Below are 20,754 nucleotides of genomic sequence, written 5' to 3' on the forward strand. Positions count from 1 at the left end.
TTAATAGCAATAAGGTCTTCTTCCTGTGGTGTGTAACTGTCTGCTGTCATGCCTTTCTCTTCTGATGTGATGGTGCATGATAAGGGAATGTGATAATCATGAGCATCCGTCCAAAGAGACAGTGCTATAACTCTCATTAGTGTCTTAGTGCTGACTACAGAGCCTCTCTTGGCATGGATACAGCCTAAAAGAAACAGGTTTGGGATGGTGACAGCTTTAACAAACACAGCAAGAACCTCATTTTGGTTTTGAGGCGGAAGTGCTCTGTGACATACACAGGGTGGCGTTAAGCTATTGGGCTTCAGTGTTGTCACTTAAGCATAGCTCAAGGTAACACATCTCTCCTCTGCAGCCCTCCATATAATTGCTCATGGCTTTGCAGTGACTAACAACTGCATTGACACAGAGTAGGGTTTTACATAAGGGACTTGAGGCTTTACCTCCAGTTTAGGCTCAGCAGGAAACAAGCTGAGAATCTTCTGGTGGTCAGTCAGTCAGAATATTCAGGGCCATATACTCATTTCCAGTTGTAGTCATTGTGCCACATAAGTACAAAAACAAGCCACTTGCTGGCTGTAGCAGCTCACTGCAGGGATTCCCAAGTAGCAAGGAGTCTTCTGGAAAGAACTCCTAGTCAGGGCCTGAGAACCAGTACAGGAACATGTCTGATGGCAGCTGATAACAGGAGTGAATAAAGGTGAAGGTCAGGTTTAAGTCTTGGCTGCGGGAGATGCCTACTGCCTTTGAAGGCAGCTCCATTGCAGTCCTAAGAATGGACATGGAGCTGGCTGGAGGAGGAGGATGTCAGACAGGAGCTGTAACCAGGTCCCTGAGCGTTCGTGTCTGGAGAGATAACACCAAAGCATATGTGTGATGCGATCCAAGGGAGGAGAGTAGGGGGATGAAGGATATCCCAGCAGCCTCGTCCTCAGTGAGAGATCGAATTGGCAGAACAGATGAGAAAATACTGCCTGTGTGGCAGAGGAGGGATAGTCTTTGCTGAAGCAAGTTCACAGTAGTTTCAGAAAGTGTTCTGTTGTGATGCTGGGAGGAGCCAGGAGAGACTTTCATTTCATCTTTCACATGAGATGACGCTAATCGTTGTTAACTAGCAGAGACCTCTGGACATTAGAGTAACAGTATTATAAGTAGTATAAGAAATATGTAACTTATTTCTTAAGCAGGAAAGGAAGTTTGTGTGCTTATCACAGCATGAAACAAAATCTCACCACCCTGGGTTTCACTGCCATAAAATGACGAGAGAAAGCATTACTTACTAGTGCTCTTGAATGCAACATGTGATTGCAACTTATGCTGACAGCTCAGCTCTAGCACCATGCAGCTCTTGAATAATAGATTTTGTGTGGTGATAATCAGGCACTCAAGACATATGTGGATTTCTCAAAATCTAGTGTGTGAATAGTTTATATAACTTCAAGTTGCATTTGTTTCAGTTAACTCTTTTGGGCTTTCTGCCTTGTATTCAGAAATCACAGCTAACAGGCACAGCCACTGTTAAAGCAGGAGTAGACCAAAACAGAGCATGGCACTGACTCATGAGGATCAGCTGATACCACAAACAATAAATATCCGGACTCATCCTATGCATTGCCCTAGAACAAGGATGTGAGCGATAGCTCACCTTACAATCAGAGAACGGCTCGAGTTGGAAGGGACCTTAAAGACCATCTAATTCCAACCCCCTGCCATGGGCAGGGATGCCAGTGAAACCTTTGTCCTTGAAACCTGTTGGTTTGTGAGGGGAAGCAAGTTGTAAAACTTCAAACGTTTCTGTTGTCCACCAAGAGAGCTGGGCATGTTGACCTAGGGCTGCTTGGAAGAACACCCTAACCTCTATGTCTTAATGCTTTGCCATCTGCCAGGATGGTGTATTAGGGAAGAGAGAGGGAGCACGTACCTTGTACAAGAGGAGTGCTTTTACAGATGTTTGAATGTTTTTTCATTTGAGCAGCAGAATTTCTTAGGTCTGAAGTTGTCATGCAGTGAGAATTTCAGGAATCATAGCATCATCCAGGTTGGAAAAGACCTTCAAGATCATCATGTCCAACCATCATCTTAACCTGCTGAGTCCCAGCACTAAACTAGGGCCCTTAGTGCCAGGTCCACACGTCTCTTACATACCTCCAGGGATGGAGACTCCACCGCTTCCCTGGGCAGCCCATTCCGGTGCTTGACCACCCTCTCCATGAAGAAATTCTTCCTAATGTCCAATCTGAACCTCCTCTGGCACAACTTGAGACTGGAGAAGTGGTGTCTGAAATAAAGCACTTCAGGCAGTCTGAAAACTTTGATAGGTACTGTGATGGTGTGAGGATCAGACCCAGTGTATGCTGAATGTAATGGATTTGAGCCGCTTCTCAAGGGGGCTCACAGGTGGAGGTGTGGTTCCCTTGAAACCCACAGATTGGGCCTAAAGACCCCCAGTCCGTAGACTGTATTTTTTTCAGTCAGTTCAAAACTGGTATTTTAATATGGCAGATAAAATAGATAATAAATCTCTAAGCGTAAAGATCAGCTTTAAAATTTGATCTGTATTGCAAAGTCCAAAATTCTTTCTTGCTGCATTGCAGATCTCTCTCTACACGTTCTGTGTATCTCCCTCAAGCTAACAAGAGCAAAAGCGGTTTCCCAGCAACCAGAGTTAAAAACAGCTTTTCTTCTGTTTCTTTTCCTACACAGGATTTATTCTATTAATTAGGTTACTTCCAATTAACCCTCGTAATCGTATAAGGGTCTCTGCTAATACCATAGCTATTGGGGAAACTCTGTAAGGCCTAAATTTTCCATAGATGTACAATAAAATTAGTTCATAGAAGTGATTTTTATTATTATTATTTCTGGAGAGCGGGGTAGAGACAGGAGAGGGTGACTGGAGAGGTTTGCTGAAAACTAAAACCCATCCTTTGGTGTTTTCGTGCTTTCTAAAATGTTTTAGTATAGTAGACCAGGACCCTGGACTGGATCAGTGCATTTACTCCTGCTCAAAAGGAGGGTAAATGCAAATGAATGGCAGGCTTTGTAAAAAGGGAATGGCACTGGTTTGGGATGGAAAGGATGGCAAGGCAGTGTGTCAGCAAAAAGATCTTTGGGTGGTAACAATAAATAAAATTTGCAGCTTGAAGCCAGTGCTTTTCTCTGACACTTAGATAGAGAGCTTTAGCGTAAATCTCTGTGGAAATAACTAATGCGTGCTTATAGCCAGTACTGGAAAAGCCTACAGAAAACAGGCTGCAGAAAAGTTAATTTGGAGTTTTCAGTATATAACGGCGTGGTGAGATACCTGCTCTGGGCTTTTAGGAGCCTGGGAATTGACACTGAGAAGCAAAACATTTGCAGTTAATGAAAAATGTATATATTCTTTACAGACATAAGTAACCTGCAGAGTTCAATACCGCACATGGTGCCAAGCCCTAGTTAATTGAGCTCAGTGCAGAGGCAAGCATTTCTATGGAGAGTGGTAACATTGACAGGAATATTAGGGATTTCTTTTAATGATGAAACTTTCAGCTACTCTCAGACTGTGGTAGAATCTTCTCTGAGTCATTTCAAAGGCATTTACCTTATGGCTTCTTGCATATCCTTCCTTTAATGTATGTAACGCCTGCTCTTACAATCAGGACACTGGTGCTTGATGCAGTAGAGCACTTCCGTGTTCCTTCTGTTGGACCGACACTGAGGAAGCACAAATTCATTTCAATTTAAGTGTTGATTTCACATTTTCATGGGCAGTTAGGTTGGTGAAGCAAACAGAATAATAATATATGAAAGCTTTATGTACAGCTTCCATTAATCATTAATCCATTGATCAGGAAGCACTTTGCACGTATTCCACACTGCCATACCATCTCTGTCTACTTGTGGCCTCAATCACAAAGAATTTGTCTTACCTCAAGCCATACAAGTGAACAGCTGCTAAAGGACCTTTTGAGAGTTGCTGTCTGGAGAACAAAACGCCAGCTGAACTTCTGAGAAGCTGAATATAAAGTGGCATATATGGGAATGAGGCAGTACAAGCATTACATATAAAATGATGAGCTCTGTGGTGATACTTATCCATTAGACTGAGACCTTGGGATTATGATGGTAGTTGTATGAAAACATCAGCTTTGTACTTTACAGCAGTTTAAAAAAAAAGGCATAAGTCTGATGTTAGGAGAATAGAGCACGTGGTGGTGCCACTGTGTACGTCTGTGGATTATTATCAGCCTTTCTGTTCCCTTCATCTCTAGATGGGGGTTTTAGTACTGAGAAGGTTCAGAGAGGAACAACAGTCATGACCAAAGGCATTGAAGCATCTTGGCCTCTTCAGGAGGGGGAAGAAAGTGACAGAAGGGACATGAAATCCTCAGTAGCGTGCAGGTGATGGTAGAGAATGGGTTCATTTTTCTTTTCCACTTGAACAACGAGGGGTCATCCAGTGAAGCTACTTGGGAGCCAGGAATCAAAGAAAAGGAGCTGGATCCTTCATGCAGACAGCCTAGTGATCTGCAAACCCCATTGGCAAAGTATGTTGTAGATGCAAGAGACTTAATTAATCGAAAGGAAGAGTGGGTCAGCACTTAGAAGGTTGGTTACCACATAAGCAAATTCCAACAGATTCAGGAAATCCCCTGAACCATAAATGGTCAGAGGTTAGGAAAAATTAGGGAGAGGCGTTGTATTTGCTTGCTCTGATCTTACTGTTTCCTAGGCAACTGCCTGGGGCTGCTGCTGGAGATGAAGTGCTGCTGAGGTGGGCTTCAGGCCTGAGTCAGCACAGCCAGACTTGGTTTGCCTGGCAGCAATCGCCAGCCTGTGCTTCAGGTTTCCCAGTTTTCGGTCCAGATACTACTTCAACATAAAGGTGGAAGGTTTTTGTTGTTTATAATGAGTTCACTGTGTGTGTTGTTTTTTTTTTTAAGGCTCTGACAAATGGACGCATCAAGAAAGGAGGCTGTTCAAAGAGGCATTGTCCACCTACAGCAAAGATTTTATATTTGTACAGAAAATGGTAAGGTTGTTTCTGTTCTGTTAACTGTTTGCTTCCATCTGCTGCATTCTGTTCCCCTTTGTCTTCCCTCCAGTGACAGACCCCGCTTATTGCAGGCATAGACCCAGCAGCAGGTAGAAGGGTGCTGTCAGTAGGGTTTTTCATTTGGTGTACCTATGCATGCAACCGCAGCACTGGTAAAAAGATAAAAATGATCTGTTCCTCTTGTTATATTGAACAGTTGGCACATCAGAAATCGGAGGCTCCCCAGTTATGGTGCCCGCCAATGCCTTCACGTTCCCCGGCAGTTCGTTGAAAGCTGCCCGGGTCACAGGCACTGAGCCTCGCACCAGAAAGGGTTGAAATGTGCTCATAAAGAGAGAATGTGTTTGGGCTTAATTTTCATGTTCTGTCACAAAGCAGAAAAGACGAGTTGTGTCTGTCTCGGGGCAGAATTAAATCCCCTTGCTGTTAGCTAAAATGTTGGAAAACATTCGGGTTTATAGGAACCAAATCTTAATTCTCAGTGGTATTGTATGCCTGAGCTATAAATGTACTTTCTCGGTCACTATCTGACTAGAGTCTAGAGAATCCCAGAAAAATGTACTGAAGCTGAAACAGTCAACACAAATTTGACTGAAAAGCAATAATTAACAAAATGATTCTGCAAGAGTATTTGTGTTGTATTCAAATTGACTTTATTTCTCCATTTGAATGTTTGATAAATAAAACCTGCCTCTTGGGATATATTAAAGTTGTCTTGAATTAAAATGAGAAATTAAGATTGGACTATTTCTGCAATTACTTAACTACAGGTTAAGTCTAAGACGGTTGCACAATGTGTGGAATACTACTATACCTGGAAGAAAATCCTGCGGTTGGGACGGAAACACAGAACACGCTTAGAGAAAAAAAGAGAGGAATGCATGGTAAATGTAGAAGAATATAAGAAAATTTAACGGTTGCTAATTTTGAAGTTTGTACTGTTTTGAGCAGGAGGTTGGGCTAGATGACATAGGCCTCTTCTGACCTAAATTATTCCGTAGTTCTAAATTATGATCTGTGTGAGCATTCTGTGGCCTCAGCTACACCAAGATTTTGTGTTCCTGTAGTGAGATAAAAGTGTGATGACCAGTGCATTATCTAACTCTAGTCCAACAATTACGGCTTTGCTACTGATGAAGCAGGTAACCATCTGTAAGTTATTCTTCTGTGTGTGTGTGCATGTGCCTAAAAGTGCTCAGCCATTCTGGTACAACTAGCATTTACACAGACTGGCAATGAATTCTTGGTGTGCGAGGTCCGTATTAGATAGTTGAAGCATTCTTAAAAGACATATTTTGTTTAGTAAGCCATTTAATTCAACTATGAATGTAGTGTGCATCCCCATTCTAAAAATGGGAGTATTGCACTTTGGCATCTGTAGGCTTTTGGAGCCATGGCTCCGTAAAACAGTTGGAGGGCATTCTGAGTGCTGCAGTGAAGCTTCATGAGCTGTAGCTTGTCCATTAAGGAGTGGTGGTTCCAGCAAGATCAGAAGTTCAGCCAAGATGGGAAAAAATCCCAAACCCTGGAAGCAGACTTGGCTAACCTGTTCCAGCAGTTTCTACATTCTATTAGCCTGTGCTGTCTGTATTTGGCCATATTTCTAGTATTTCTTAAATGCACTCTATTTCAGACAAGTGGAGAAGAGGAAGTGTTAGAGGAAGATGAGGAGATTGAAGAAGACAGGAAGGAAGAAAGGGAAATGCAGAAGTCTCCTGACCCACCAGCTATCCCTCTCGTAGGACCTATAGACCTGCCTGCCCTTCAGAGTCTTTCACTTTCTTCATCCTCCTTCATCTGTGAAATGCCAAACTGCGGCGCTGTACGTGCATTTCATATCTTTAAATAATAGCAGGGGCTTCGTATGTTAACGAATAGTGATTTTTGGAAATCAGGTGTTTAGACTGTTCCTGGCCAGTGATACCTCCTGCATATCTTGGGACAAGTCATTTTGTCTGCTTTGAAATCTTACAAATCTTACACTGTTAAATACAGGCAATATGGTGATCTTTACACCAAACTGTATCCTGACATGATGTAGGGATATATAGTAACAGCTCTGTTTGCCTTTTTGTTATACAGCTGTAATAATAAGATAGCTCATTGGTTTGCTTTTATTATAACTAAGTTACAAGTCTTTATTATAACTTGTTTGTTCAGCTCTAGTGGGATATAGCTGAAAGCAAGCAGCATATGACCAAGTAGATGGTGTGCATCTGACACGTACAGTTGTTTTTTTATAATATGCATTCAGCTTTCTGTAGTTCCTGTTCTAGTGCAGTTTTTCTTGATGTTTTTTTCCTTCCCTACGCCCCATCAGGTGTTCAGTTCCCGACAAGCGCTAAATGGCCACGCTCGCATTCATGGAGGTACAAACCAGGTGACAAAACCACGATGCACTATTCCAGGCACTAAGCAGAAATCTGGTACGCAGAGCGGATACTGCTCCATCAAGAGTTCACCTGCCCACAGCACAACGAGTGGTGAGACCGACCCAACAACAATTTTTCCTTGTAAGGAGTGTGGCAAGTAAGTGGATATAACTGTCTGTGGTATCGCACTGCATTTGCCTATTTACAATCCAAATGAATAGCATTGCAACAAATTGTTTATTCTGCTGTAATCGTCTCAAAATAATAGTTTCCCCTTAAGATGTCATGTTCTTCTACCAAAACCTTCAGAGGTTGGTTTGCATGACAGTTTAGATATATCTCCTGCAGCATTTAATCCAATTTTCCTGAATTTTCTCCTCTGCTGGAGTTCCTACATCTGACACTCTGGTTTCATACTTCATCACAGGCTTGCATGTGACTATGAGCAACTTTCTCTGTGTGCTCGAGTTTGTCCATTCTAGAAGGTGATTTTTGCCTGTTGTGCAAGAACGTGGTGAAAATAAGTCCAGGGAGGATTTGAACGTGCGTAGGTACTGAAGCAATTGCGGGAGCTGCAAAATAGCCTCAGCAGTCTGAGTAGGCCATTTTGATACCGTCAGAATGTACAAATCTGGTAGTCTGTCCCTGAAATTCTCACCATGGCACTGCAGGCTTCGCTGACTTCTATTTCAGAACAGGGAAGCAAATGTACTGATAGGTTGTTGAGTCTTTTTTGGCTCCCTTCATCATAAGCAATGCACTTTTATCTGATTTTTTTTTCTTTTTTTTCTTTTGAAATTTTAGAGTATTTTTCAAAATCAAAAGCCGCAATGCTCATATGAAGACCCACAGACAACAAGAAGAACAGCAAAGGCAGAAGGCTCAGAAAGCTGCAGTGGCAGCAGAAATGGCAGCTACTATTGCAAGAACTACTGGGCCAGTTGGGCATAGTTTGATCCCTCTGGATCATATGAGTTTGGTTAAACACGTTGAAAATGTCGGTGACATTGACGACGATGTTGTTCAGGAGTTAGGTGATGTCATGGAAGAGAATGAAGTCATGGATGCCGACCTTTTATTAGATGATGAAGATGCAGATCTACTGCAGGATGATGCTGAGTTGTAAATAAGTTGTTTGATAAAGACAGCTACTGAGCACACCCTGAATGCATCGATCAGGAAACCTGGACTGTTCGTTTATTCCCCACTGATTGTAAACTACCTGTTGAGAAATGATAATTCTTTTATCCAGGTCTAGAAGAGAAATCTGCTTTTTTTTTCCCTTTTTTTTTTTATTAATTTGTGTTTTGGGGGGGAAAATAAATAATTGGTACAAATATTCTTACAAGGTGTTTTTATCTGGGCTTATTTTGCTGGTATCTTCAAAGGCCGCTAATTCGAGAAGTTCACAGTTCTGCTGTCATTTCCCTCCAGACACTCACAGTAGGATCTTTAGTCTTTAACCCTTCCAAGTTTCACTTTACCCCACTTACAAGAATATCTCTGCACACTTCTGGTGGAACATTTTTCTTGCCTGCACTGGATCACTTCCAGCATCTTCTAGAAGCTAAATGTCATCTCTGTTAAGGAGATGATTACGTTCTTTTTTTGTGTGCTGTCATTTCAAGGGAGGTAGAGGAAAAAAAAATCTTTAACTGTGAAATAAATACAGGAGTGACTGTATCATCTGTAGTATCACAGTACTTTTTCAGTTCTGTCTTGCCTTAATGCATACATGTTAGTTCATAAAAGCTTTGGTTACCTTGTATGTTTTAGAGCTTCCTTTTTAACAAGGTTTTGATCTGCTGATTTTAAAATGACCTAATTCAAGGATTGAAGAAAGAAGACAATTGTGCTGTGGTTCACATCATCGGATGGGAACGCTGAATCAGAGCACTGCCTTGGTAATCAGATTGCACTGGAATTATATTTTGCTGTGACAATAAATCACACTGTTGAATAGCCATCTCATTGGTTTTAGGAACATATGCTTGAGCAATGCAGCAGCTTACTCTTACTGGGCAAATACAAGGAGACGTTCCTGCCTGTGGAAGAGATTGATGGAGTATATGCCTTCAGCATATGTTAGTTAGTATTCCTATGCATGAAGTGTTGCTCTTGTGCCATTTTCAGTCTTCCTCATTGCATCAAATTCAAATGGTATTTATTTAGTAAAACACGCTCCCAAGGTGAGATGATGTTGCTGTTTGTATACTGTTTCTCCTCCCTTAGGCTCAGATCTACATGCCAGATGTCTAACTCCATTTATATAAATTTGAATGTGGTTCTCTAAATGAGATCTGAAAATAATCGTACCTTGCAGAATCTTGAGCAAATCTAGAACCTCTGGAAGAAATGGAGTTAGGCTGAGTGGACCTTTAATTACAGAAAAGGAGTACTGACTTTAGAGCTTTCACAGCAAGTAGCACTGATTTTCTTGTGAATCTCGTACAGTAGAGGGTACTGCTAATTTTATAAAATATTTTATAAGACCAATTTTAGATCTTCCAGTTTCCAATTTTTTATGGGTTGGGTTTTGTTTTTTGTTGAGGTCTTTTTGTCACATTCCTAATGTTGTAAGAAGACTGAGAAATGGAGGATCTTATTTTCTACTGTCTTCTTTTGTGTAACTATGCAAAATGAGGGTAAACCACAATACTTTTGTATAGGAGTACTGGACCACAATTTCAAAACCAGTGGGACTCGCTGGCAGAGAGGTAACTTCTCTGTTAAAGCCAAATACGTGAAGCCAAATGACCTGAACTTTTTACTTCAGGTCAAGTGTTCTGATACTAAAGAACAGCCCTTCAGGAGAATGGCAGTCGCTTCTCAGTTTCAGGTTAGTGAAGTTCCTGTGTATGTGGTTTTAGTGTTTTGGGGGTTGTTTCAGAGACTTTTCGGTTATTTTTGACCAGTGGGTAGAATTTTGCTCCCTCTCATACAGAAAGGACAATGTTCTCAATCGCTGTACCTGTGAGTTTCAGGAGATCAGGCAGCAGCCTTCTTTCCTTTTCTGAGCTGCCAGTCAGCACACTCATGATCAGTTCCAGTCCACGCTGTGACACATCACTGTTTGCAGGGCCCATGTAGCCCAAGTTCAACTGTCTGGGTGTTCAGCTGGGTGCTGCCAACTAAATCCATGGATGGCACATTTTGTAGGGTGCACAAGTCTTAGTGTTAGCAAAGTGGTGGGTTTTGTGAGCTGTAGCTTGAGTTGGCTGTGGCAGAAACAATCGAGCAGTCTACTTTTTCTCTTCCAAACCTCTATGCTCTTGAACTTCAAGGAGGTTTCTGAGAAAGGTTGCCACCCTGGCAAAATTGAAACATTTCCTGACTGCACTGCTGGTGGTGGGCAGCAAACCAAGTGTCTCAGCAAAGTGGTAACTGAGGTCAGTGAGAGTTCTGCTTGACGACCAGAGTGAAGTGCAGTAAAACTTGTGGACTGGATTCTGAAAAGCAGCTCTGTGTCAAAGAAACTACAGCGGAACTTTTCTAGCAACAATTGGACAGGTATCTGTGCTAAACCCAGTGTATACATAAATGCATACGTATATATGCCTGGTTCTGTAATGCTAATCAGGTGCTGTTTTATTCTACAGCCAAGAAGATGATAGAACAACAATAACCAAAGAAGTTATTCATAAAGAAAAAAATGCACGTCTTACACAGTACACAATTTAGGCCTCAAACATTGACTTCTTTAAGTGTTGCATTGGCTGATGTGAAACAGATGCTGTTCTGCCTATTTGTACATAAATCAGACAGTTTTATTTCAGGGAAGTTGTTTTCTTACTGACGGTTGATGATGGAAAACTGTTCACTATTGAACCCGGTCCTCTTTGCTAAAACCTGTACATACAGAAAACATATTTTATGAGAAAAATCTTATTTTCAATATTTAACTGTTATTTTATTAGAAGATGGTTGTAAATATTTTAGGTGTTTTAGTGTAAAAAGCAGACTGTTAATTTTAGGTGGCAGAGGAAGTAACGAAATAAAAAAATATATGCATTTTATATAGCTTGTGATCTCCGCTGGTTTCAGGTTCCTGCTGTTAGCATTTAACTTGCACACAGCTGAATTGCAGGTTATTACTTGCCTGGTTGTGTACTAGGAGGGCTTAGTGGTGTGAATTAAGTGCTTGTTCACATCCCCTCCACCCTTAATCTTTGGTACCGATCAGAACCTGGGTGAAGACTGTGTGAAGACTGAAGGGGTTTACGTGACACTTCCAGTCCATTTTATTTTAGCAAAACCCACCCAACAGGGTTTTGCTAACAGTCTATTTGAGTATTTTTCAGAGGGGTGAACGTCAAAACCTAAGCTCACGTGTAACTTTTTTGATGGCTTCCTAAAATGTTCCAAGAAAAAAAATAATGTATTCACCTGCATACCTGTGGGTGGGCAGAGGTGAAAACGACGTGCAGTAGAAAGCGTTATTTGTGGAGGGGGGGGATACAGTTGATGAAGCCTGATCTACCCTCTTAAAAAACGAGTCACCTCTCCAGGCCCGGGCTGGGAGAAGTGTCCCCTAGCCTCTTCCTTCTCTGTGGCAGTGGTTTTCCCCTTGCTGCCCTGGAAAAATCGGAGAGCGCGTGAGGGCGGCCGCTGAGGGGGCAGAGCCGGTGCGGCGGCGCCCTTACCCGGGGGCCGGGGAGCGCAGCTGGGGGCTGGCGCGGTGCGGGCTGTCGGTGCCCCCCACGCCGCAACCGCGGCTCCCCGGCCCCATCCCGATCCCCGTCCCCGTCGCCGCCCTATGCCCGCCGGTGCCGCAGCGCCGGCGCCTCACGGGCGGCCGCGGCTCCTCCGGGGCGGCGGGGGCGCTGTCCGGCGGCGCGGCGGGCGGGGCCGCGCTGCACAAGATGGCGGCCGGGTGCTTGTGGAGGCGGCTCTGGCAGGTGGGGCGTGCGGCGGGGCAGGGGCGCCTCGGCGGCTCCCCGGTCTTTGGTCTCTCATCTTCCCTCCCGGGGACGGAGGGAAAGGTCGGGGCTGCGTCTCGACCGCCGCCATCGGTGCAGGGGGTTCCGGGGGGCTCCTCTGCAGTCCGGCTGTGGCGGGTTGCCCTGCGGGTAGGGGGTGGCGGTGGCTGGCGCTTGGGATCTTGCAGCGAGTTCTTGTCTAGCTTAATGCTCCTGGTCTTGGAGCTGCAGGGGGAAAAGCAGGAAGACTTGCTGGATTTAAAGTAGCGGTGGCTCTGCTGCTCATGACTTTTAAGAGCGGTTGCTTTCCTCACACGTTGAGGGAAGTATAATGTTACGAGTTTCCTGTTGGGTTTCTGAAGCCCTAAATGCTCTCTGTGTATGTGCTGTGTTCTAGACTTGCTCACCTTCCAGACAGCCATCTCCAGCTCATCCTGCTTGTTTCTCTCCCCCAAATAACGGGGCTGTTCCCCACTGAGAGAGGGTAGTTGTGTTTTGATTGGCTCCAACAGGGAATTAAATTAAATCCTGTTGCAGTTTGATTGTCTCTTCCACCTCCTACAACAGCCATTAACAAGGATGTGTCAAGTATTTCAGTCGGACAGTGAAAGAAGCTGTTAGAATAGATTTTAATGCATGCCAAATGCTATTTTGGTTACCTGGGGTACACCAAGTGTCACTTAATCAAAATTTGCACAGAACACCTTTAATTTTATTTTACAAAAGTTTTAGACTCAACACTTAGTTGCACAATTTGTAACAAAAGGGGGCTGCATGTGGTGGGAGCAGTATGCGCAATTGTGTGATGTTGTAAAGGCTGTGGAGTTCAGTACACGGGGTGGAACTCTAATATTTCATGTTTTGTTTTATTCATCTTTACTATACAAAGACTGTAGTTTCTGTTTCCAGCAGCACAGGACAGGGTGTACGTGCTATAAGCGTATGCATCTTTGTGTGCAAATAATAAATCTGTAATACAAGGCCAATTAGATAAAGTAACAGACTATGTATGTATCAGAGACTGCGTACATACAAAACACAAAAGCACCAATACAACTTCTAGCTACGATTTTTTTTGCCTTCTTATAACAGCATTTTACTTACTGATGACTGCCCAATCTGTAGTCTCTCCTTTGGCATCTGGGGTAGGATGCTGCCACACGCAGTTTAAGACCTGCACTGAACAGAAACTTTCTGTGCTTGTGGGGTTATCAGTTCTCTGACATGATGTCAGGTGATGGTGATGACATTGTATTTTGCACCTGGATGAAAGGAAGGTGGTATTCTGATTTCACATAAGGAGAATGGAGGTGCAAGGGTCAACCTAACTCCATAAGATCTGTTTCTTTAATGTGGGGTATTAGGTCTCAAGGAGTTCTTAACATGAACTTGGAAACATTTTGGTGGGCATCAGCTACAGTGGCAGATACTCTGTGCTCCTAAAGTTGCTTATTGTGTTGTGTACTTAAGATGTAATAGCTGTGATCATCTGACAAAGTTTGGATTTGCCTAACGGGAGACACTCAGCTGTGTTTTTCAGATAACAATTAGCTTTGTAAAGAGGAAAGTGTCCTGCCTCTTCCTTCCTACTGAATGCAGAATTTCCTGGGTAAACAGTGACTGAGGCAGAATGACTTCAGAGAACAGCTTCGTTCACTGCTGATCTGTAATTAACGTATAATGCATACTGGAGAAAGCTGGGGACATGATAGCAGTGTACAGTTAGATTTATACATATCCATGAGTGACTAAGTTAAGGTTATGTGGAAGAGCGTTAATTCTGGCTGGTGTGCGGGGAATCTGTCTTCCCTCTCTGAAAGCCATGACCCCAGCACCTGTTAAATAAGAGCACCAAGGGGCTGGATAAGTAGGCTTAGCTCATGGTGCTCCTGCGTTCTGCACAGTCTTGAGTTTCTTTTAAGCAAGAGGGTTCTGGTTCCTTGCCCCCCTCCCCGAGTAGTCTCTAACTTTGCCAAGTTGAGAGTTACTGGTAGGAAGCTAGAAGCCACGTAACGTTCAGAAGGGAAGAGATTTATCTGGTATGACAGACAGTAAGGTTACATCTTGATTAACAGTTGGGTTTCCGTTTTAACACCGAAAAATCATGCTATCTTTTCAACAAAGTGCATTTACTTGTTAGAACCATTTCTATCCATTTCTATGTTCTCAACAGAACAAATGTTCAAAACACAAGGAACATTTTGTTAAAAAAAACAATGGGAAATTTCAAATTAAATTCAGAGGTTGAATTTTTGCATCGTATCCTTTATAAGATACTATTTTCAACTGCTTTTACAACAGCAAGTCCTACTTGGGCTTGTCTCTTGATAGAGCTAATAGATACTGTCCTATGAAAGCAGGTCTAAACAGGAAACTCTGCTATATGCAGAAATGGTATCTGATGCCACGCAAAATATATTTTTCTAATAAAAAACACTTTATGATTGCTATTCAGGTGCATGGTTAATAATAGCTGCATGCTGTTAGATTCTTTCCTGCATGCGTGTGGGTTTTTTTGGTTGTTTTTGTTGTTGATGGTTTTTTATGTGTGTGTTTTTGTCATCGTTTTTATGATCCTATTGTATACTACAATATAATTCTGTGCTTCTGTTTTCCTGTGTTTTCCAATAGAGCAAACGTACTCATTTGGTAGATCAAATGAGTATCACCATGGTGCATAAAAGTAACCTTTAATAAACCTGTATTATTAGCTGGCTACTTTCGGTTTGGGGAGAAAAAGAAGCCATTTGACTGTTTGTTTTATACAGGGATCAGCTCTTCCTGCCAATTATGCAAGCAGAATTATTCAAAAGCAATGTTTTCTTCCGTAAGTTTAATAGATCTTTCTCCTGCCCACTTTTCCCCCAATTTCCCTTAAAAAAAATCTAACTTTAACACTAATATTATGCTTTTCTCTTTACCATCTATCTAGAACCAGTGACTTGATGGGAGTACGGTTCTCTGGAACCCATGTTCAAACTCAGGAGCGTAAAACTAATCCTTTGGTAAGTGTTATATAGAACAATATTTTGCACGTTGTCTTAAAAGGATGTACAGAAAAAAACAAATTCTTCTATTTCAGCTTTTTAAAGGTCTGTCTAAATGATGTCAAATTTGCCTTAGAGAAAGAAAAAGATTTGATTATTGGTATTTGGGAATTTTTTTTTCCCAGAAAGATTCCTGAAGCTTAAAGTTGCCTCTTCGTCACTTTCTTCCTTCTCTATGCAGCTGTAACTCTATTAAAAAAAACGGCTTTTTGGCCACACTTAGTTCAGCACTTGCAGCATCTTAGCCAATCTAAGTACTTTGTTTCTGGTTTGGAAGCCTGGAAACCAGGGCTGGTGAGGTGGAAAATTCTTGAAAGCGTATGGTGTATATCTTACATATAGAACATGGTTGCCTTGATTTTGTCTAGGATTTCAGACACACGTTAAATTTCTCTGATACATACAAACAAGCCAAGTTTTTACAGGCAGTGCTAGATCCGAAGTTAGATCCCATGGACTGTCCAAGGACTGTCAATCGAGATAATAGAGTCAGCTTCTTGCAGGTAAACAAAAATGAGCAGCTAACACTGTGTGAGGTTTGTTGTTTTTTTTTTTTCCTGTTTTACAAATGGGGCATGCAGGCTAAGAAAACGTAGTGCATGGATTATTTAAGGAGAACATGGTGTGTTAACTCTTATCCATTTCTAAATGCAGGTGACTCTCTCAGAGGAGCCAGAAACACTGTACAAGAGACTGTCCCTTTTGGTTAAAGGCCACGATAAAGCCGTGTTGGACAGCTATGAATATTTTGCAGTGCTTGCAGCTAAAGAACTTGGCATCTCTGTTGAAAAAATGTAAGTAACTGATCTCTAGCATGATGTGGTGTCAGGTGCTTTTCACATCGTCTACTGTAACTCAAGTTCTGTGCTTACAAGTATTTCCTTTTTCAGAAGAAATGGGTGTAATCTGACATTTCTCAGGTTATAAATCTAACACTTTTTAGATAGCAGCGCAATGATGGGGAAGCAGCAGCAGTGATACACACAGCACTGCCACAGCAGGATTGCATTTTAAGTGCGTGAAGAATACCAACAGTACTCTTGTTACAGCTGTCAGTGCTGTAGCTTTCTTGAACTAAAGCTGGTTAATACCTGAGAATGAGCTGTGCCCATGTGGATTAATACTAAACCGTACCAGCACTTAATATTGTGGATCTTCTAAATGTCAAATAAGAACAAGGATTTCACCATATTCTCAGTTAATTCATATTAGCATCCTTTATATAAAATTAAGTATTACAACATTTTCTTTGTGCTTTGTTCAGACATAGACCTCCAAAGAAGATAGAACGATTTACTCTTCTAAAATCTGTACACATTTACAAGAAGCACAGAGTTCAGTATGAAATGAGAACACATTACACATGTTTGGAGGTAAGAAAGATGTTAAATATATATACATTAATTGGGCTGGGGAGGAGAGTACGGGGAATAGCAGAAAAGAGCTGACCTAGGTACACCAAATGTAACACAAGTTACTCTGAATGTACAGCCTACATAATTTTTGGACTAAAAGGCTGATTTTGATCCTATCTGAAAGAAGGTTAAAAATAAGATAGATATCAGAGTTACTTTTGTATGTTTTATGTTCTTTGTTTCCAATAATCCAGGGAATAGGAACTTTCTCAGGAAGGGAAAAAGATGCAGGTAAATCATTGTCACTACCAGTCACTGAGGGTTCTGTTCTCTGTGAGTTTGCCTAATAATTTTTGAACACTTCTGCCCTATGCAGCATCATGTGGCAAACTAAAAATTGCAAGGGGGAAATACAGGAAAGGAAGTGTGTACAAACCACTCGCTCTGTGGCTGATGACGCAGACTTATGTATGGTTTAGAATGCAGCTGTGGTTGACTTTCTTAGAAGAAAGGTTTACTGCCAGCGTTTTGTGGCCCCTGGGTCTCTTACTGTGTAATTGCACAGAGCTTAGCAAAATGGGACTTTGCATAACGTCCCCAGACAGTCGTCCGCAGGCAGTCGTGCAGTGCTGCCCGCAGACCAACAACTTTAGCTGTCCGGGAGAAGCCAGAAAAGCAAGAATGCAGTGGAATTCCGGAGTTGCAGGATTTATAGCCAGCTTGAACTTTGAGAGCATACAAAAGCTGTGAATTTTTGCATAACCTCAAATTGATTTGATCAGATAGCTGCACTTCGATCATAATCAATGCATATGATCACAGGCAGTATGCACAGTTCTGTGGTATGAAATTGCTATTTTATACCTGCATAACTGTTATGTACAGCTTAACTGTCTCCACTCCCACTGTAAGATGCTTGGTCCCATAGCAAGAACTAGAGAAGCTATAGCAAACTCATTTTTTTTTATATCCTGTTTGAAATATTAGTTGCTTATTAAAAAACATTACTTCTGTTTTAGTTAAAATACCTAACGGGCAGTACTGCTGCAGTGTACTTGGAGTATGTTGAACGAAACTTACCTGAAGGAGTTGCCATGGAAGTAAAAAGGTAAGTTTCCATCTCACAGTGTTAACTGCTGTGAGATTAAGTCCAGATGTAAATACTGATAATTGTTAGTAGAAGTAACACATGTAGTTTGTAAAGGACCTTTTTTTCAAAGTATTGAAAGGTAAAGAGGCTGTATTGCTTGAAAACGCCACTAGGTGGCATTTTTAATCTGATAAATATATCAAACCCGACTAAATGAAGTAGTTAGATGTTAACTAGTTCGTATAATAAATGGTTTCTTTCTTTTCCTTTTAGACTAAGATAGAGAGAATACCTGAACACATTCAGGAACCAGTTTGGGATACACTACCTCAAGTAGAAGAAACAGAAATCAAATCATGAACTCAACGGGTACTTGGCTATTAGTGCTGGAACTAGTTGCTCCTGTCAACCTCATTTACTAAGACACTGCTGACAAATAAAAGTCCTCTTTTACAAAGAAATTGTATAAACTCTTGTTTTACTGAGTTATTCTTGATCATAGCTCCAGTACTTGTAGACTGAACATCTGTGAAGTGTAGAAGTTTCACTGTACTCTGTGGTCAAGAACTGTGATCATCTGTACTGTTTGTAAAAAGTTACGATTTATTTATGTATAATCTTGATCCCTATTTGATACTGAATGGCTTCTGAATTCTGAAATACTTGCAAAAACTTGCTCATGTTTGTGTAATTTTAAGGTAATGAATACCAGATTTAGACTTTTTTTGCTATTGCAAAAAAAAAAAGAATTTCAGTTGTGTACACAGCTTACTTATCAACTTACAGTAAGTCAGAAAACACAATCTTAGGGAACAGTGAGGCATGAGACTTTTTTAGGCTCCTACAGTTCAACAGACTCGTTTCCAATATTATTAACTGCTTGCTAACAGAAGAACACAGCGATTGCAGTACAGATGTGAGATTTCCATGGGCTTATGTCTCTAACTTACATGAAATGTCTGTAGAACCATGTTGCAGAGCAAATGGATAATAGAATGTGTCACTGTAGGTAGGACAAACTGCATTAAATCCTTTGTTTTATTGCGAAGAAAGGCATAGCCTTTCTCTAAACCGGTGTGTTGGTTATTCTGTAAACCCAGTCTAGCTGGACACTAGTTATGCTTAGAGGGGAAAAAAAGTACAAATATAAGAGGGTGCTCAACTAATTTGGAAAAAAAAAAAGTGATAATACTAGGTGCAAAAGCATCAGTGACTTCAGATTGCATTAAGCACTTCTGCCTGTGCTAGATCAGCAGGAAGAACAGAGCTGCAAGGCATCTGCTTCTACTACTAAGGGAGTGTATGATTTGACTGCTATTAAAAGAATTTACAGGAGGAATACCCAGCACAAGACAACCAGAGAGGTTGGATCATACCAATAGCATTCAGCCTCATACAATCACAAAAGAAAAACAGTTTAGTATTATCAGACAGAAATGGGAAATGGCTGAAAGACAAGAAATGAAGCTTGGGCTTGCGCTTGAAGATGAGCTGCATTTGGTAGCTGTAGAGAGGCCCCAAACTGTTTAAGGAGGGATCTTTCATGGTGGTCAGTATAAACTGAGACAGAAAGCTGCCTGAGCATCTTCTGCAATATGCCTCAGGGGAGAAAAAAAAGTAATCAAATCCCTTTTGGGAAGATATATTACCTAGTTAACCCCTCAAGGTGTTTGTTATCCTCAGTTTCAAGCTATCCTTCCTTTCCCTTATTCTGAGTAGTCAGTCATAATAGCAGTTCTTAAAGTTATGTCAGCTGTTATATGATAAGGAGGAAGAAACTGTGAGCTGGCATGGTTAAATAAAACTGGTGCTTCAGAGGAACAGCCTCTTTCAAGTCCGTATTATATTTTCTTTAAATTTGCCATATTTTAGTTCTGCATAAGGCAGATTTCTGTGCATCACAACGAAGTATTCCTGCCTTCTGAGGTCTCCAGTCTGAATCAAAAGAGTCAAGCCACTGTCAGCGTTGCTATATCTGTAAACCAGCACTTCCTCCTTAAGGAGAAAGGGAGAGGTTTTCAGACATAGAGCTGAACTAAATCCTTGCGATCAGTTCAACATCACTGCACTTTTTGTAAAGGGAAGATGGGATGAAAAGGCTTGGTAACATTTCGTAGCAAAGTGTGACTTTCAATACCTGGTAGCCTGCAATCTCGCCCTACAGTCAGGACACCCATTGTTAATCCTGCTGCTCTCACCTCTGGCTGAGACACCTCATTAGTCCCATCTAGCAAACAAGTATTAAATCTGGCCCTCCGAATGACTGACCTGGACTTAAAATGTTTGTTTAAACTAATGCTTTGTATTCTCTTTCTAAATGGAGTTTTGCTATTTATGAACTTAGGCAACAGAAAACCTTCAACCTACTTACCTTTGTATTCCCTCCCCTCAGTTCAGGTTTCCCTATACTCTGTGGCATGTGAGGATGGACACCTCTAGTCTGAAACGAAATCAGGTTCCTTCTAGCCCTTTGTTCTTAATTGTATTCCATTTCAGCCTGCTTGTATACTCTGAATGGACAGTTTAGAATGTCTTTTATGCAAAAGAACTGAAATACTCGATTCACACAGTTACCAATTAAAAAATATTTTGATAAAGTTCTCCCTTACTTTAAAAGCTAAGGCAGATAACCCAATGTATTGCATTAACAGAGAGAAAAAAAAAATATATATATATATAAATAATATAGTTCCTTGCTGTTCTGAGCATCTTCAAGTTTTCACGGGTAGATCTCTAGCATTATCTGGCAGTATGTGAAAATATTTTTTCAAGGGTCAGAGAAACTAGATGTCTGTGTGAAGCTGTTGTGGAGACCCAAACAGTGGTGGTAAATACCAAGAAAAGTATCATGAAAAACGTTCCTAATATGACAGAGAACTTCTGCATTCTCTCAGTGGAACACCATCTCAATCTAAATACGGACTGTGCTAAATACT

At 41.4% G+C, this 20,754-nt stretch overlaps 2 protein-coding genes and 1 long non-coding RNA gene across 11 annotated transcripts in view; 2 read left to right on the forward strand and 1 right to left on the reverse strand.

Annotated features, from left to right (window-relative positions):
• Positions 1 to 8,749, forward strand: part of TRERF1 (transcriptional regulating factor 1) — a 99,002-nt gene extending 90,253 nt beyond the window's left edge. For all 9 annotated transcript variants that reach the window (XM_040553301.1, XM_040553303.1, XM_040553300.1 and 6 more), the window contains 5 exons: positions 4,923 to 5,011; positions 5,806 to 5,919; positions 6,669 to 6,857; positions 7,356 to 7,564; positions 8,212 to 8,749. In XM_040553301.1, the coding sequence (XP_040409235.1) occupies positions 4,923 to 5,011; positions 5,806 to 5,919; positions 6,669 to 6,857; positions 7,356 to 7,564; positions 8,212 to 8,533 (923 nt within the window). In that variant the 3' untranslated portion in view covers positions 8,534 to 8,749. The remainder of the gene's footprint in view (positions 1 to 4,922; positions 5,012 to 5,805; positions 5,920 to 6,668; positions 6,858 to 7,355; positions 7,565 to 8,211) is intronic.
• Positions 8,689 to 12,209, reverse strand: LOC121068221. The gene is made up of 2 exons (XR_005818722.1): positions 11,794 to 12,209; positions 8,689 to 11,256 (listed from the first exon to the last, which is right to left on the reverse strand). It is a non-coding gene; the product is annotated as an uncharacterized LOC121068221 (long non-coding RNA).
• Positions 12,210 to 12,228: 19 nt separating this feature from the next.
• Positions 12,229 to 18,275, forward strand: MRPS10 (mitochondrial ribosomal protein S10). Its single transcript, XM_040553305.1, has 7 exons — positions 12,229 to 12,305; positions 15,095 to 15,153; positions 15,259 to 15,331; positions 16,028 to 16,167; positions 16,638 to 16,746; positions 17,748 to 17,835; positions 18,090 to 18,275. The coding sequence occupies exons 1-7, from the start codon at positions 12,270 to 12,272 to the stop codon at positions 18,176 to 18,178; spliced, it is 594 nt and encodes a 197-aa protein (XP_040409239.1). The 5' UTR covers positions 12,229 to 12,269; the 3' UTR covers positions 18,179 to 18,275.
• The last annotated feature ends 2,479 nt before the right edge of the window (positions 18,276 to 20,754 follow it).

The sequence above is a fragment of the Cygnus olor genome, chromosome 3 (genome assembly GCF_009769625.2).
Source record: "Cygnus olor isolate bCygOlo1 chromosome 3, bCygOlo1.pri.v2, whole genome shotgun sequence".
Lineage (NCBI taxonomy): Eukaryota > Metazoa > Chordata > Aves > Anseriformes > Anatidae > Cygnus > Cygnus olor.

What these genes read in the sequence shown, in the direction of transcription:
- MRPS10 (XM_040553305.1), top strand. Translation starts at nt 12,270, where the DNA reads ATGGCGGCCGGGTGCTTGTGGAGGCGGCTCTGGCAG. An exon ending in CAAAAGCAATGTTTTCTTCC is followed by an intron (nt 15,154 to 15,258) that starts GTAAGTTTAATA and finishes CCATCTATCTAG; the next exon opens with AACCAGTGACTTGATGGGAG. An exon ending in GGCATCTCTGTTGAAAAAAT is followed by an intron (nt 16,168 to 16,637) that starts GTAAGTAACTGA and finishes TGCTTTGTTCAG; the next exon opens with ACATAGACCTCCAAAGAAGA.